The sequence below is a fragment of the Zootoca vivipara genome, chromosome 1, assembly GCF_965207765.1.
Source record: "Zootoca vivipara chromosome 1, rZooViv2.hap1.1, whole genome shotgun sequence".
Classification (NCBI taxonomy): Eukaryota; Metazoa; Chordata; class Lepidosauria; order Squamata; family Lacertidae; genus Zootoca; species Zootoca vivipara.
The window spans coordinates 24,846,638-24,861,402 of record NC_142582.1 but is presented as its reverse complement, the minus strand read 5'-3'; the positions used below and the strand labels follow the sequence as shown (position 1 = coordinate 24,861,402).

Below are 14,765 nucleotides of genomic sequence, written 5' to 3'. Positions count from 1 at the left end.
GACCTACCGTCCATTTATTTGTCTAAAATCCTATTTTAAAGCTGCCTAATCCAGTGGTCATTGCCAGATCTTTGGGGAGTGATTTGCATACATCAGTTATTCTTCGTGTGCTGAAGTACTTTCTTTTGAGATGCGTGTTTCTTTTATTTCTGAAGTGACTGCTCAGTCACAGATTGTTTTGAAAGAAAACTAGTGTTATGTAGTTAGTAACAAGCTTCCAGTTAGTTTGTAAAAGTAATATTTATTTTAAGGCAAGAACAGCGTGAAAGTTTGTGTTGGGTAAAAATGGAAACTCACACCAAGTCCCTTTAATTAGCGCATGATGATGTCATTAGGAAAACACACCTTCACAGTCTTATAACATATTTGATACCGGGACACACTGATACAAAACTGGTAATATAATTAAATTGCAAGACCACGTAGCTGAAATACGAAACTACCTGAGGGATTTGAGTTTGATTGGGGGGGTGGGGTCCTCCGTTTTTAGCTTTGTTGGGCGTAAAAAGACTAATACAGTTTTAGCAAACCCTTTGATTTCCACTTTAGCCCCCCTAGCTTTATTTGCTGCGTTTATATTTCTGAAGTGCTGAAACTCCTTAAACACGAGGATTAGAATGCAATACATGCACTGAACTAAAGGAGCAACTAGGCCGTTTCTCTTTGCACTGCCTGAGCTTCTCGACAGCAGCATGATGGAAATTTGTGATGTGCTTTCTTAAAGGAAAACCACACATACCGGTATCCGAATCGACTGTATATTTTATATATATACGTGTGTGTGTGTGTGTATTTTATTATGTATTGTATAAAATACTTTACGGAGAAGGGAGTGAGTGAAGATATACATCGGGAATAAGGGAGGAATAAAACGGTACCATCGGGGGTCTGCTACCCCTTCGGACTCCACCTTCGTGGGTGGGCCGGCCCTGGCACAGCAGCATCCCTTGGGAGGACAGGGCGGGGCCCCCATAGCTTTCCTTCCCATCCGCCTCCGTGGGAACCATCCGCGTGCCTCCTTGCTCCCAAACGAGGACTCCTTTTCCTCCCTCGGTTCGAGGGCGCAACGCGGCCTCCCAAAGAGAGGTCGAAGGGAGGAGGCGGAGGAGGAGGAACACCTGGCTTCCACACACCGCCCCGCCAGCAGACGCATTAACGGCGCGAGGCGCGCGCTGCTCCTTCCCGTCTCCATGGTAACCAGCCTGAGGCGGCCGGCCGTTGACGGTTTTTTTTTTTAAATGAGAGGCGGTTGGGCTCGACGCCTCCTATGTCGCGGAGGCGTCTCTCGGTCCCCCCGGAGCTGAGCCGGCGGCAGGACCAGGCGCTGAGCGGGACCATGCGCCTGGTGAGGGAGCTGGGGCCCACCGCTTTCGTCCTGCAGGAGGAAGAGCAGCGGGCGGCGGAGCACAGGGTAGGGCGGCTGAGAGGCGGAGGAAGAGGGAAGCCCTTTCCTCCCCTCACCTGAGGGCTTACTCGGGAGCAGCGAGGGAAGTGGGAGAGCCGAAGCTTCTCTTGTGAAGATCTCTGGCTAGACCAGGTCGTCTGTGCCACCGCTCCCTTCTCAATCCCATAATCTCTCCCACCCACAGCATGTCTGTAAAGCACATTTGCACTGCTTTTAACAGTCCCGACTTATTCCCCCCCCCCCTTAGAATCATGGGAATTCTAGAGGGGGTGGCATTAGGTTGTTGTTTTTCTCTTTATTATGTAGTTTGTGGTTTTATATCTTCATTTTATTCTGTCAACCGCCCTGAGCTCCCCCGGGGTATAGGGCGGTATATAAATTAAATAAACTGCCCCTCACAGCAGCTATAATGCCAAACAACATAGCTCATACCTTCCAACATTTTCCAGTGAAAATAAGGGATGCCCTGTTATTCCATAGTAGTCATTTTATTATTTATACCCCGCCCATCTGACTGAGTTGCCCCAGCCACTCTGGGCTGCTTCCAAAATAGACAAAAAACATAACATTAAAAAAACTTCCCTATACAGGGCTGCCTTTGGATTTCTTCTAAAGGTTGTAGAGTTACTTATTTCCTTGGCTCGGGGGTCACGTAACTCTGTAACCTCCATTATTTTTCTAATGAAAATAGTGACGTCCTAAGGAAAAGGGGGACGCGTTATAATCCTGTCTCAAGGCTATTTCTGCTCTGCAAGCCCTTTTTTCACTTCAGTAGCTAGACACACTGTTCAGGCACAATATCAGTCTCTCCATACCCATAGTAGGGCAAAGGCACAAATCTTGTATTGTGAACTCTAGTCTTGAATCAGATTTCTTGATATGAGTGACTTAAAGAGCTCGCAAAATAAAAATAGCATTTGCATTTCCCCAATTAATCATATTCTGGTTTCCTAGCACTTGAGTAAGCTCAAGCCCCGCTTTTTGAAGCTTTTCGATAATTAGATAAAAGCTTAGCTACAAAGCACCAAATATAAATCCCATGATTACAGCATTACAAGATGTAATGCTAGCAAGAAATGAGCGTGATTTCACAGCTACCTCTTCAGTGCTGACAGAGCAAAGACCAGCATAAACTAGCCCCAATCTAAAAATGGAAATCTGCATGTGAGAAACCACATACGGAAAACATTTCTGGATATGCTTCACTTGTACAAAAGCAGTAAAACCTATGTGTCCAGCATCAAAAATGTTTTAAGTTGTGCTTTTTAAAGCACCCCCCATATAATTTTAGCATTCATTCCAATGCTCTAATCGCCTAAAGAATCCAATTCCAATTTTCTTACTCCAGGTGATTGGTGTCGACAGCACAAACTATGTATCCTGAAGGTTCACATTCAGACAGCCATCAACCCGTTAGTTTGTAAACTAAGGACTATTTTTAAAGATGTGTAAATAAAGTACAGGAAGAATAGCAAGATTTTAGTAAATACTCAGCTATAGCATCACCTCCCACCTTTGCCTTTATCTTCATTGTATCATTTTTGTATTACAATTTCTAAACGTGTTCTTTGTTGCTTTGCTGTAAGGTTTTTCTGGGGAATCCTCACTCGTGCAGCTGTTCAATATTTGTGAAAGAAAAGGATCTTTGTAAACATATCTGCTGGTAAATTGGTTTGTAAAACAAAGTTATACAAATGATGTTATGATAGATTTGGTTTACACAATTGCACAAGGATAATTATTTGGCTTTAAAGAAATCAGATAGCTATTCTGACAGAACGAGACTGGGTGAAAGCAGAAAGGCCTCAAAAAAGGAGGGAAAGGGGGTTATGAAATGTAGCAAGGACCAAAATGTTAATGAAGAGGAAGTAACGCAGAGGGATGAGAAGTTGAAGAGGGAAAGGGAATGTGAAAAATCATGTCTACTATTCCAAGTACACCTAAATAGATTTATTGAATTGAAATCAGAGAATTAATGTTGAGTAAAAGACCTGTTGTATAAGTCATCAAAATGTTCAGACATTTAGCCAGGAAATGCTTTGGGGAGCCCCAAACATACATATATATGGCAGTGTTGCTGTTAGGTCAGGTTGTGACCCACCATGGGTTGCAATCCATCAGTCAAAGACCAATGCTGCAGTGACTATAAGATATAGTAGCTAAGTCAAGTTTGAATTTTTTCTCTATCATAAACTCATGAAAACCTTAGGCAAGACACATTCAGCCTCACCTCCACCATCCCTGCATCTGCAATACATGGATAACACTCCATTGTCTTATATTTTTGAAGTATTAAATGGTATACAAAAGATATTATGTATTTCTGTGAGGATTATAAGACAATGTGAAGTACTTAAATATGTGAAAGCTCTATACCAGGAATGGGGAAGCTTTGTCCCTCCAGATTCCAGCTCCCATCAGTCCCAGCCAGTATGGTCAATGGTCAGGGATGATGGGAGTGAATAGAACAATATCTGGATAGCCAAAAGTTCCATGTCTTTGCCTATGTTGATGTAATTATTAAGTAAACATATTAATATTTGAGAATTATTAAGAGGTAGAAAAAGAAGAGTAAATGATAGCAAACCATAATTGTACAGAGGCCTGGTTTTCACATCATGGTAAGCCAAATTATGGCTTACTGGGGACTGCTAACCGTGAGCCCAGGTTCAGATGACACTCTCATGCACTGCAGGAGTAAAGAACTCCTGCCAGAGCCATGCACACTGCATAGCACCCACAGCCCCGGGCACCCACAATTGTGGGACCAAGCTGGCACTCCTGCCTTACTGCGATGTAAAAGCCAGGCTACTGTCATAGTCAAATTTGGTAAAGATGGGCTGCATCTTAAGGATTATTACATTTCTAAATTAAAATTTGATTAGGCAGCTTTTGTTACAGTGTCAGGTTACTGGATAGCTGTGTTCTTTTTTTGCTTTTTTATTTTTAGGTTATTGTTGAAAAAATTCAAACTTCCCAGAGACCATGAATGTAAGTACTAACCTCATATTTTTATTCCACCATTGTACATAAAATGCTAATTTTTCATTTTTCCTTAGTTCACTTATTGATGGTCAGTTTATGGCAGAAATTATAGCATAGAGTCTGATCTTCTGATTGACTCACCATACGCATCACAAGCAATATTTCCAAAATAACTTCATTCCGTCATTCAACCCCACACCGATTTTTTCATGTTCTTAGTGTGTGGGAATCTGATTTCTAGTGAGAGACCATTTGTTTTATATAAAAGGGTATGGGGTGAGTTACTACTTCATTGACAACATCTGATTCACTTGGAAAACAACCAGAATTATATTTTATCAGACATTTTCATTGTTGAACTTTTCTACAGGGGCTCTACAGTTGGGTCTTGTGGAAAGAGAAATTAACCAAGTGCTTCAGGGTCTACAAGTTGCTCCCCATCCAAAGGTATCTGCTAATTCTACCAAGGAGCAGCAAACAGCTGATGATGGGTACATTAAACAAAAGCAAATTGATGATGAGGATGTGTGCCCTATTTGCCAGGACAAACTGCTGAAGAGAATGCTTCCTGTCACTTACTGCAGGTGAGTCACCGCCATAGCTGCCAAGTTTTCGCTTTTCTCGCGAGAAAGCCTATTCAGCATAAGGGAAAATCCCTGTAAAAAAGGGATAACTTGGCAGCTATGGTCACCGCTGCTGTTTAAGAAGGCTAAATAATTATGACACAGTATCTCCATAAATGTTTTGATTGGACTACGTTATCTGAAGGCTATAAAGTCTAGAATAATTGTGTTGTTAGTATTTGTTTGGTAGTGTTTTCTTTAATACTTTGGAGTCATATCTTGAGCTTTTTTATGTACTATTTTTATTATTGAGCTATTATTATTATTATTATTATTATTATTTTATGGTTAAGGTTGGTTTTCATGTAAGGCTAATGTATAGTTTAGCATAGGTGCAAAAGCTAGAAAGAGCCCAAGCAAAGCTTTGGGGTCACATCATCTCCTTTCTCCTCATCTCCTTCTGTTATGTGACTTTGAGAAAAAATCACTTGCATTTAGCTTTGCTTTCAAGAATCTTGGCTTATTGTTTCATATACACCAGAGTTTGTGGTTTTAAAGAAGCTCTGTTTAGTTAAACATATCAGATTCAAAACACAGCTAGGCAAGTGGAGAGGAAGGGAAACAAGGGTTGTGACAACCAACAAGATCACCCTCAGCAGCAAGCAGACATAATTATTTAACATTAAAACAAACAGCAGAAGTGACTCATTTTTTAAATCAGCAATCTATTTGTAAATTTCCGTCTTTGTACCTGGATTTCAAACATTTAGCTTTTTTAAAAATTTAGCTACACTAAGAGCATTTTTAATATTGTAAACCCAGCTGTCAATAAATGAACCAGATTCCTCTCAATCTTTGTGATAGCCCTATGTCATTTCTTCCCTTCCATGTAAGATAAACTGGGTTTAAAAAAACCACTTTAAACCTTTTATGATGATCACAGATAATTATGTTAGAACATGTTACACAATTTTGTCAGAGACAGCAGGGTATGTACTATTAAGCTGTGAGACAATTCCTTGTTATGCTTATGAATCTAGACTACTGTAGATTTGTAACAGCTTTCATAGTTTCATAGAACTTTTTGTATGTGAGTTTTCTTGAGAAGGATAAATAATATAGTTAATTTTCTATAGGTTTGGTTGTGGCAACAACATACACATAGTATGTATGAAGATCTGGGCTGATCATCAGATAGAGTTAGAGAAAGATTCTTTGGTGAAGTGTCCCCTGTGTAGGGAAGATTTTGCACCGTTGAAACTTATATTGGAAGAATTCAGAAACAGCAAAAGACTCATCACTGTAGCAGAGAAGCAGCATCTTGACAAACATCTTGGAATCCCTTGCAATAATTGCAGGGTATGTCCCATTGAAGGCAATTGTTACAAGTAAGCATTTTCTAGTACAGTATTCTAGTACAGCCCTACACCCTCATTTGTGAGCTTGTGGTACTTGTAACTTTTCCTCAGTCAGAAATGAAAGAAAATTTATATGAACAGGCACACCCTTTGAGATTAATATTTTGTAGGGATATAGCTGTTATTTTTATGGTTATTAACCCTTTGATTTTCTACTAAATTATGTCAGTAGGTGTTTCTGCTCTTCTAAATTTATTTGTTGGATTTATATACTACCATTTTTGCCAAGGCATCCAAGGCAGTTTACAATGTTACAATACTAAAATAAATACATTATATAAAATGTAAAAAGATAGAGGCCACTCAGGCCAGCAGGGAGCTGATGGTAAAGTTCCCTGGCTTGGGCTCCCTCGCTTTTTCCTTCCTTCAGAAAATATATTTTGTTAGTACCTAGTCTAAACACAGTAAGGTATATATTCCATTGAACAAAGCAGACACATTCATACATAATTCTAAGTCATGGTTTGTTTATCCTAATTGTAGCTTGTTTGAATATTTGAGCCCACATTGGTTGGGGGGGGCAACAAACCATGATTTGAAACCATGTTTTGCTTTTGAATCTTGGCTTGTTTTGACCATGGTGTATTGTTACATCTGAACTCAGGATCCTGGGCTTATTCTTCTTTGTAATGGTGCCCTACCCACTAAGAAGCGTGAAGCAAAAGTGACTGGAAAAAAGGCCCACGCACTAGGCTAAGCAACTTCTGGCACCTTTCCAGAATAACCCTCTCCTCATTCTGCTTGGCAACAGATTCCTTTCCCTGCCCTAGCATCTAGCTATGAATTTCAAGCAAGTACACCTAGCTTTGCAGAAGATGTAAATTTAAAGAATGCATTGCTACTTTACTAACAGCTATGCAGGACTCCGTGAAAAAAAACAACTTAAATTTTAGCTGGCTACCGTGATTTTCTACCTAATTAAAGTAGCAAAATAATAATGTCCTTTTCTACTTGACATGAAAATTTTCCATGGCAAAACAAGCCATGGTTTCTTTGCTTGTCTGTAAGACTGATCATGGCTTATTCAACAAACCATGGTTAAAACAAGCCACAGTTTAGTGTTATGTGCATACATGGCAAGTAAGTCTTGTTTTCCAGTAAACATGCATAGGTTAGTGCTGTTAACAGAGGAAAAAAAACTGTTTGTATCATTGAAGTAAAGTTCATAGTTACTTGTATGTATCTTGGGTTATATTTCAATACAATAAAACCTTCCTCGCATTGGTAACTATTCTTACATGAGAGATTTCTGTTTGATTGCAGCTGCTTTCCCTCCAGTCTCTAATATAGTGGAAACTGGCTTGAATACATAATTAAAAACATTTATATACAAGTATTCAAACAAAAAAAGATACAGTAATAGCCAAATTCAATAAAGGTTTTCTCCAATAAATCAAGAGTAGCAAACATGGCATTTAAAATACTATGAGAAAAAAAGACTGTTGCCCCCCTAGTGTCCATTGAGAATAATATCCTGATTTGCTCTGCATATGTAAATAAGGACAAGCTGCATTTTCTTCCACATGTCTCTGTTGCTAAGGTGGCCTAATGTGCTACCTTAGACAGCGCTATGCTTTGAAATAGGAGTCTTTTTAGAGGTTTTAATTCTGACATTTCCTGGCATTGTGGTACAGTGGTGCCTCGCTAGACGAATGCCCTGCTAGACAAATTTTTCGCTAGATGAATGGGTTTTGTGATCGGAGGTTGCCTCGCAAGACGACAAGGTTTTCTATGGCTGCCACTTCGTCTTGCGAAGCGTGGCCATAAAAACCTCCGATCACAAAACCTACAGGGTATTCCTCTAGCGAAAGGGGAACCAGCTGTAGCGTGGGAAGAAGGCAAAGGAAGATGAGCTGTCAGTGCCTGTCAGCTGATCTTCCTTTGCCTTCTTCCCGCGCTGCAGCTGGTTCCCCTTTGTGTTCCGCTGGTCTCTGCCGGTTGCCGCGAGCAGTGAGGGTGCCGGCAGAGACCAGCGGAACACAAAGCCGCCTCACCCGACAGAGCCAGCATTTGATGGGGCTTCCGAACCAGATGCCGGCTCTGTCGGGCGGGGGGGAGAGGAACGAACGGAGAGAAAGCTGCCCTTTCTCTTCCTTCGTTCCTCTCCCCCTGCCGCCGACAGCAAGGACGGATCCCGGGTTTTGGAGACTCCGAACCCTGGGATCTGTGCACACTCAGCAGCAGGGGGAGAGGAACGAAGGAAGAGAAAGCAGCCCTTTCTCTTCCTTCGTTCCTCTCCCCCTGCCACCGACAGCAAGGACAGATCCCGGGTTTCGGAGACTCCGAACTCTGGCATCTGTGCACGCTCAGCAGCAGGGGGAGAGGAACGAAGGAAGAGAAAGCAGCCCTTTCTCTTCCTTCGTTCCTCTTCCCCTGCCGCCGACAGCAAGGAGCTTTTCACTTTCGCACCATCGCGTTTTGGCTTTTCGTCGCCTGCCTGCCTTCCCCGAGCAAGTGCCCTTCCCCGAGCCAAGCGGCCACTGCACTTCAGCTCGGGGACTGCTGTCGGCAGTGGCACTTGCTCTCTTGGCTCAGGGAAGGCAGCCAGGCAGACGGCAACAGCCCAGCAAGGGACTGAGGCTGTTGCCGCCTGCCTGCCTGCCTTCCGCGAGCCAAGTGAGCAAGCGTCGCCACTGCCGCCAGTCCCCCGGAGCCCATAGGAGTGCATTAATTAACTTTTAATGCATTCCTATGGGAAATGGTGCCTCACAAGACGAATTTTTCGTAGGATGAATTGACCGTCGGAACGAATTAAATTCATTTAGCGAGGTACCTCTGTATAGTATAGGCCAGTATTTCTTCACCTGACCTGCTCAACTCTTTAGGGACAGGCAGTTTTTATCAAATGAAGCCTGACATAATGTGCTTTGAAAGGTTAGTTTTGAACACTAAAATAGAAAGCAAGGGTTCTTCAGTTTTCAAAAAGACGTGCTCTCACATTTTATAGATAAGATTCAGAACCATCAAAATACTTCCAGCTAGCTTAAATTATTTTACTTTCTCACCTACAAAAGTAAATGTAATACAGGCTTGTATGTAGCATACAGCTTGTGTTTTAGTAGAGTGTTCCGTACAAAAGTGCTGATAAATTCAACATTAATCAGTTTTATTTTAAGATATGCTTATTTGTGAAATAAGGAAACTGCTGAAAATTTTGTTTGCCTCATTGTTCCAAGGTGCACCGAATGTAGTGAATATCACCTATGCCATGGATGTTTTAGAAGATTTTGTCATCCTTCACATAGCTTTGCTTTTCGTGAGGTACAGTACAACCCCTTTCAAATTTTTCTTAATTCAGGAATTGAATCAGCAAACATTTTACAGGGAACCGGTAATTGTATATAAATAATCTCTGTGGAACAAAAATGAGCATTTCTGAAGGTCTTTTGACACAAGAAATTTTGACCCAAGGATCAAAATAAAGAGTAAGGATGCAATCCTAAAACATTTACTAAGGTTAAGGGAATAAGGATATGTTTACAATACTGCTTACTTTGCACCCGGTGTGCTCGCACTGCTAATTTTTGAAGCCACATTCACACTATGCTCACTACAGTCCATACTGAGCATGTAGTTTCTTGGCAAATACTGCTGTTTGAAGCTGGGTCGATAAAAAGGCTTCAGTCTGATTAGAAAACTGGATGTAGAATAAGCAGTAATCCGAACATACCCTAACAAAGGACCTTGCTGCATTTCAAGCCGCTAATGTGTCCATACACTTCACCTCATTGAGCATAGCAGGATTTACTTGCATGTGATTTGACTCTCAATTGCTTTTCTATCCTAACCAATATTGCTGGGGGAATCTGTAACCCTGCAGCTATTGTTGGACTACAGCTCCCATCATCTTTGATCATTGACCATGCTGGGTGTGAGTTACAGTTCAACAACATCTGGAGGGTCACAGGTTCACCAAGCCTACTATATTTTTCCTTTGAATAAAACCTTTGACTATGTGCTGCTGTGATGCACAATCTAATTTCAAGGAATTTCTTGTAGGATATCTGTTGAAAAAACCTGTGCTTCCGTAGTTCTTAAGACTGAAGGGGTGTGTGCCATTTTTCTGCTGTCAGTGACTTTGAAGTAATGAATTACTGCTTAGCTTTCATTAGCTCTTTACCCATTCTCTAGAAAAGGAATCAGAGATGGAGGTCAGTTGAACCAGTAACACAACTATCAACATCAGAAAATCTGCAGAACTTTAATCCAGAGAATTCTAAAGAGGAAAAACACGGGGATAAGTAAGATGTAACTCATTTGAATCATTTTAAATTAAAATAAATGAAACTTAAGCAGCTGGCAAGGACCATGGCCAATCCAAGCTGCTACTGCTGAGAAGGTGTCTGTCTGGTGGGAGAGGGCTCAGCCAGTACTGGCAGGATGCAGGAGTGGCAGCAGTGGCGGTAGTTACTCTGCAGGCAAAAGGCTGTGCCCACCTGCAGTAAAGAACATGAGCTGCCAAAGTGGAAAAGCTTGGGCAGCTTTTTAGGGCCCTGGCTAGACTGGAAAGGGGTGATCCTGGCAAGTCTTGGCTATATGCAGTTTTGTGTATGTACACTCTTCAAGTTACAACATTGATTTTGTTTCGCTTAATTTCTAAGACTTAGTGCAACTAAAGATAAATGTTCGGGTGTTGTTGTTTTTTGGTACAGCTGCATACCAGAGGGTATAATAAACTCATTACCTACTGTGCTGGTTGGAAAATGCAGCAGTTTACTTGATCCAGGCTTGCAATGTAGACTCTGCTTGAAGATCTTTCGCCTTGGCCAAATGACAAGATTCTTGCCGTGTAATCACAAGGTAAATAAAAGATACAGCTGCCCAGCTTTCTCCCCCAAACTCTGATTGTCATATGCCACCCAATGTTACTTCAGATACAATGCTTTTAAGCAGAGACCATGCACACATTCAGGAATTCACACACACATTCCTGCATTGCAGGAGGTTGAACTAGATGACCCTCAGGGTCCCTTCCAACTCTACAATTCTAGGTGTGAGTCAAGAAGTGTTTACTAAGGTTGTGAAACAAGAAAAAGACTTGGTGTAGACTTCATGTTTGGGTGCCAAATTCAGCCCCCCTGTCCAGTCCTTGACACATTCCTTAGTCAATATTCCTCACTATTCCTGCGTTCCACCTCCTGTCCTTGAACTGTGATGTCTCCTGCTTGTTGGTATGTGTGTATGTGCAGATATGTCTGATGTTTGCGTGGCTGGAGTATGGCCTACTGTACAAAGGGAAGAATCATATCACTAGCTCCACCCACTTTTTCTGCTGGCCCTGCCCACACTTGCAAGCAGTTCCTGGAAAGTTGCTTATGAGGGGCTGTGGCTCTCAGACTAAAAAGGTTTTCTCGAATAGAACTAAAGACCAGCAGCTGTCATACCATAGCCATTTCTCCTGTTTTTAGGAACCAAGCTTTCCCCATTGGTATATAATTTGCTAACTGGAGTGTTATAACAGGCTACATTATTGTTCTACTAGTTGTGTTTTTTAAGATTAGAAATATGATGCAGTGATTGAAACTTGTTCCAGCACATATGGTTCTAGTTCTCTCACGCACAACTCAGCACTACAGCACATGCATGACATGCAAATATGTTTATGGGTTCTTCACTGGCATCTCCACTTAAAGGATCTCAGGTATTGAGGCTGGGAAAGATATGTGCCTGAGGCTTTGGTGAGGTGCATAGCTGCCAAGTTCTCCCTTTTTTTAAGGGAAATTCCCTTATGCTGAATAGGCTACCTCGTGAGAAAAGGGAAAACTTGGCTGCTATGGTGAGCTGCTGCCAGAGTATGCAATGCTGAGTAAATGAATCAGTCTTCAGACTCAGTATAAGTCAGCTTGAGATGTCCATTTTTTAAACTAGTGTAGCTTATTGCTGTCCAATTTTTAACCAAGTCTTTTATTTGTATTATATTTTATACCAATTCATATGGCCCTCTTCAATAAACAGTTGCACTGGGCAGCATTCAACAAAACAGTTCTGCTAGTGCAATGACTTTGCTGCACAGTGTAACTTCCCTACTCTGTCCTCTACCTGTACACCCTCTGAATTTGCTCTAGTGGATTGGAGAAACCACCGTAGCAGATTTAGCAGGGTACACGGGGGCATGTGGGGATAGGAGAGGGTGGGGAAGCTATATTATGCAGTTAAAAGTCATTGTGCTAGCTATGTTTATAATAAATACGCTATATAGATTTATTGATAGAATGGAAAATAGAGTACTGTAACTGGAGAGCTCTAGCCTGTAATCGAAGAGATGTTAGCAATGGATTTCAGAGAGCATTGGTTCAGTCATGGAATTTGTCTCAGTTAAGAGCACCATGGCTATTTTATTGATTTACAACAGTTTATACCATTTGAGCAAATGCATTTCTCACAGTATATTAGTGTGCTTGGCCTAATGCTCCCAAGATAAGTAGGTTTGGATCAGTATTATTCTAATGAAACCTTTTAAGTTGCTTCCGATTTTCTCTAAACTGGAAGGAGAATCTGACCTCTTTGCAAAGAATTTGTAGATGCTAAATACCCTTTTGTCAATAAATAGTATTTTGGTGGATAAGTACTGATATATATTATGTGTTTGTTTTTATAGTTCCATAGAAAATGCATTGACCATTGGTTGCACAAAGAAAATGCCTGCCCTATTGACGGACACATTGTGTATAATCCATTAACCTGGGAGAATGTACGAAGCAAAGGCGAAGTAACCCCAATTATGTCTCAAGCAAAGAATAAGTTTACAAAGCAGGATGTGCAGGAGCTTTTTATACCAGGGACGGGATTGCTTGTCAAGCAAGTGAAACCTGGCTATGTTCTTGAGAAGTCTCAAAGTCATATTCAAGTGTGTTGTAAGAAGAAAAATAATTCAGAATGTGAACAGAGTCTAACACGGAATGGCTTCAGCTATACTTGTACAAGAAGCTCTGCTTCTAGCCAGCACAGTACTCAGACAATCAGAAATTTGAAGTTTTCTAGATATGCTAAGGGTTTGTCTCTTATTCCAAAGCCTTGTGCTGATGTGTTGACACAGGAAGGAATTGGCACTGCCTTGAGAGGTTTATCTATAACTCGAAGTGCCTTTTAAATTTCCATTCTGTGCACATTTACTTGGGAGTAAGCCCCAGTGAACTCAGTAGGACTTACTTCTGAGTAAATGTTTATAGGTTCAGGATGCAAGTTTAATATATTTCGAAAGAACTATTTGAATTTATTATATTCTTTTTTGCTCCTATCTCATATCAGGAGCAATCTCTGCAAAATAGCCACTTGGCTTAAATCAGTACTTCATCTTATAGCAAATTATGTCTGGCAACATTATGCCTGCACAAGTCATATACATCCATATTGTTTCTGTTAAACATGATGAGAAAAAAAATCTGTTAATGTATAAAGCAGTAAGACATAAATTTGCCATTTAAAATTTGACTAATACAAAATATTTTCATTTGATCCTGCATATTAAAAATTAGGAAGTCATGTGCACAAATGACTGCTGTGCATGTTTTCCCTCCTGATTTAGCAGCTGGAAGTGCAGGTATGTGCCATTTTTAAAAAGTTTTGAAACACCATATAGCAGCTACTCATGGGGGCAAAACAGAGTTGAGGTTTTTCCCTCTCTCAGGTTTTTACTTTTAAAAAGTTTACATATGTGTTGTGTTGAATTGGAGCCACTACTTCTATAGCACTTCGTTTTACGTAAGTACTCAGAAATATGTATAGTGGATGAATGAACTAAGAACTACACCATGTTGAACCAGGAAGTTTCAAGCAAAGGTTCAGAGCATATCATAAGGAGCCTGAAATTGCAAGAGAAGAGGTATTAATGAAGAATTCCTTAATTTTGATCCCCTTGCCTTGGTTTGTCTCAGATGAGATTGTTTTGCAAAATTTTAGGAATGTTGTGAGTAGCTGCTAGATAACATTCCTAGGAATGGAAGCCAAGCTTAGCATATCTGCTGCTTTGTTAATTTATATTTGTTTTAATTACGGTAATACAGCTCATTTATTGGGCAATGCTTATTTCAAGCAAGTATACACAGAACCTAATGTGCATCCTTTAAATTTGTACCTATGCATGAAGTCCCTAAAGTGATATAAAATCAGTTGATAAGAACATGAATCTTCTTTGTTCATAGAGGTGGAAAAATGAATTAAAATATTATCTTCCACAATGAAAGAACACCCAGCTTTATTTTGTAACATCAAGGGGAAAAAATATTAACTAACATGTCTCAATGCATCTTTTGGTTTTCATGGGGGGGGGGGGAATACCATAAGGTTCCAGTTCTGTGTACGGCTACTTCAGAGCAAGCGCCACTGACTTCTTTATAAGCATGGGGGGGGGGGTAGCTTTACATGAGAAATTAGCTTTTTTGTGAGAAGAGTGCA

The 14,765-nt window shown here is 40.8% G+C and overlaps 1 protein-coding gene across 2 annotated transcripts; it reads left to right on the top strand.

Moving 5' to 3' along the window:
• Positions 1 to 1,242: 1,242 nt before the first annotated feature.
• On the top strand, positions 1,243 to 14,556 carry ZSWIM2 (zinc finger SWIM-type containing 2). Of its 2 annotated transcripts, none has more exons than XM_060280395.2 (9): positions 1,243 to 1,345; positions 2,992 to 3,068; positions 4,356 to 4,396; positions 4,761 to 4,974; positions 6,090 to 6,341; positions 9,548 to 9,632; positions 10,503 to 10,612; positions 11,024 to 11,171; positions 12,970 to 14,556. In XM_060280395.2, the coding sequence occupies exons 1-9, from the start codon at positions 1,268 to 1,270 to the stop codon at positions 13,459 to 13,461; spliced, it is 1,497 nt and encodes a 498-aa protein (XP_060136378.2). In that variant the 5' UTR covers positions 1,243 to 1,267; the 3' UTR covers positions 13,462 to 14,556. The 2 variants fall into 2 exon arrangements, with proteins under 2 accessions (XP_060136378.2, XP_034989360.2); XM_035133469.3 differs by having other exon boundaries at positions 1,243 to 1,411.
• Positions 14,557 to 14,765: the final 209 nt, after the last annotated feature.

Coding starts and splice junctions, on each gene's coding strand:
- ZSWIM2 (XM_035133469.3), top strand. CDS start 1,268: ATGTCGCGGAGGCGTCTCTCGGTCCCCCCGGAGCTGAGCCGGCGGCAG. Junction 3,069..4,355: donor CTTTGTAAACATATCTGCTG/GTAAATTGGTTT, acceptor TTTTATTTTTAG/GTTATTGTTGAAAAAATTCA. Junction 11,172..12,969: donor TCTTGCCGTGTAATCACAAG/GTAAATAAAAGA, acceptor TTGTTTTTATAG/TTCCATAGAAAATGCATTGA.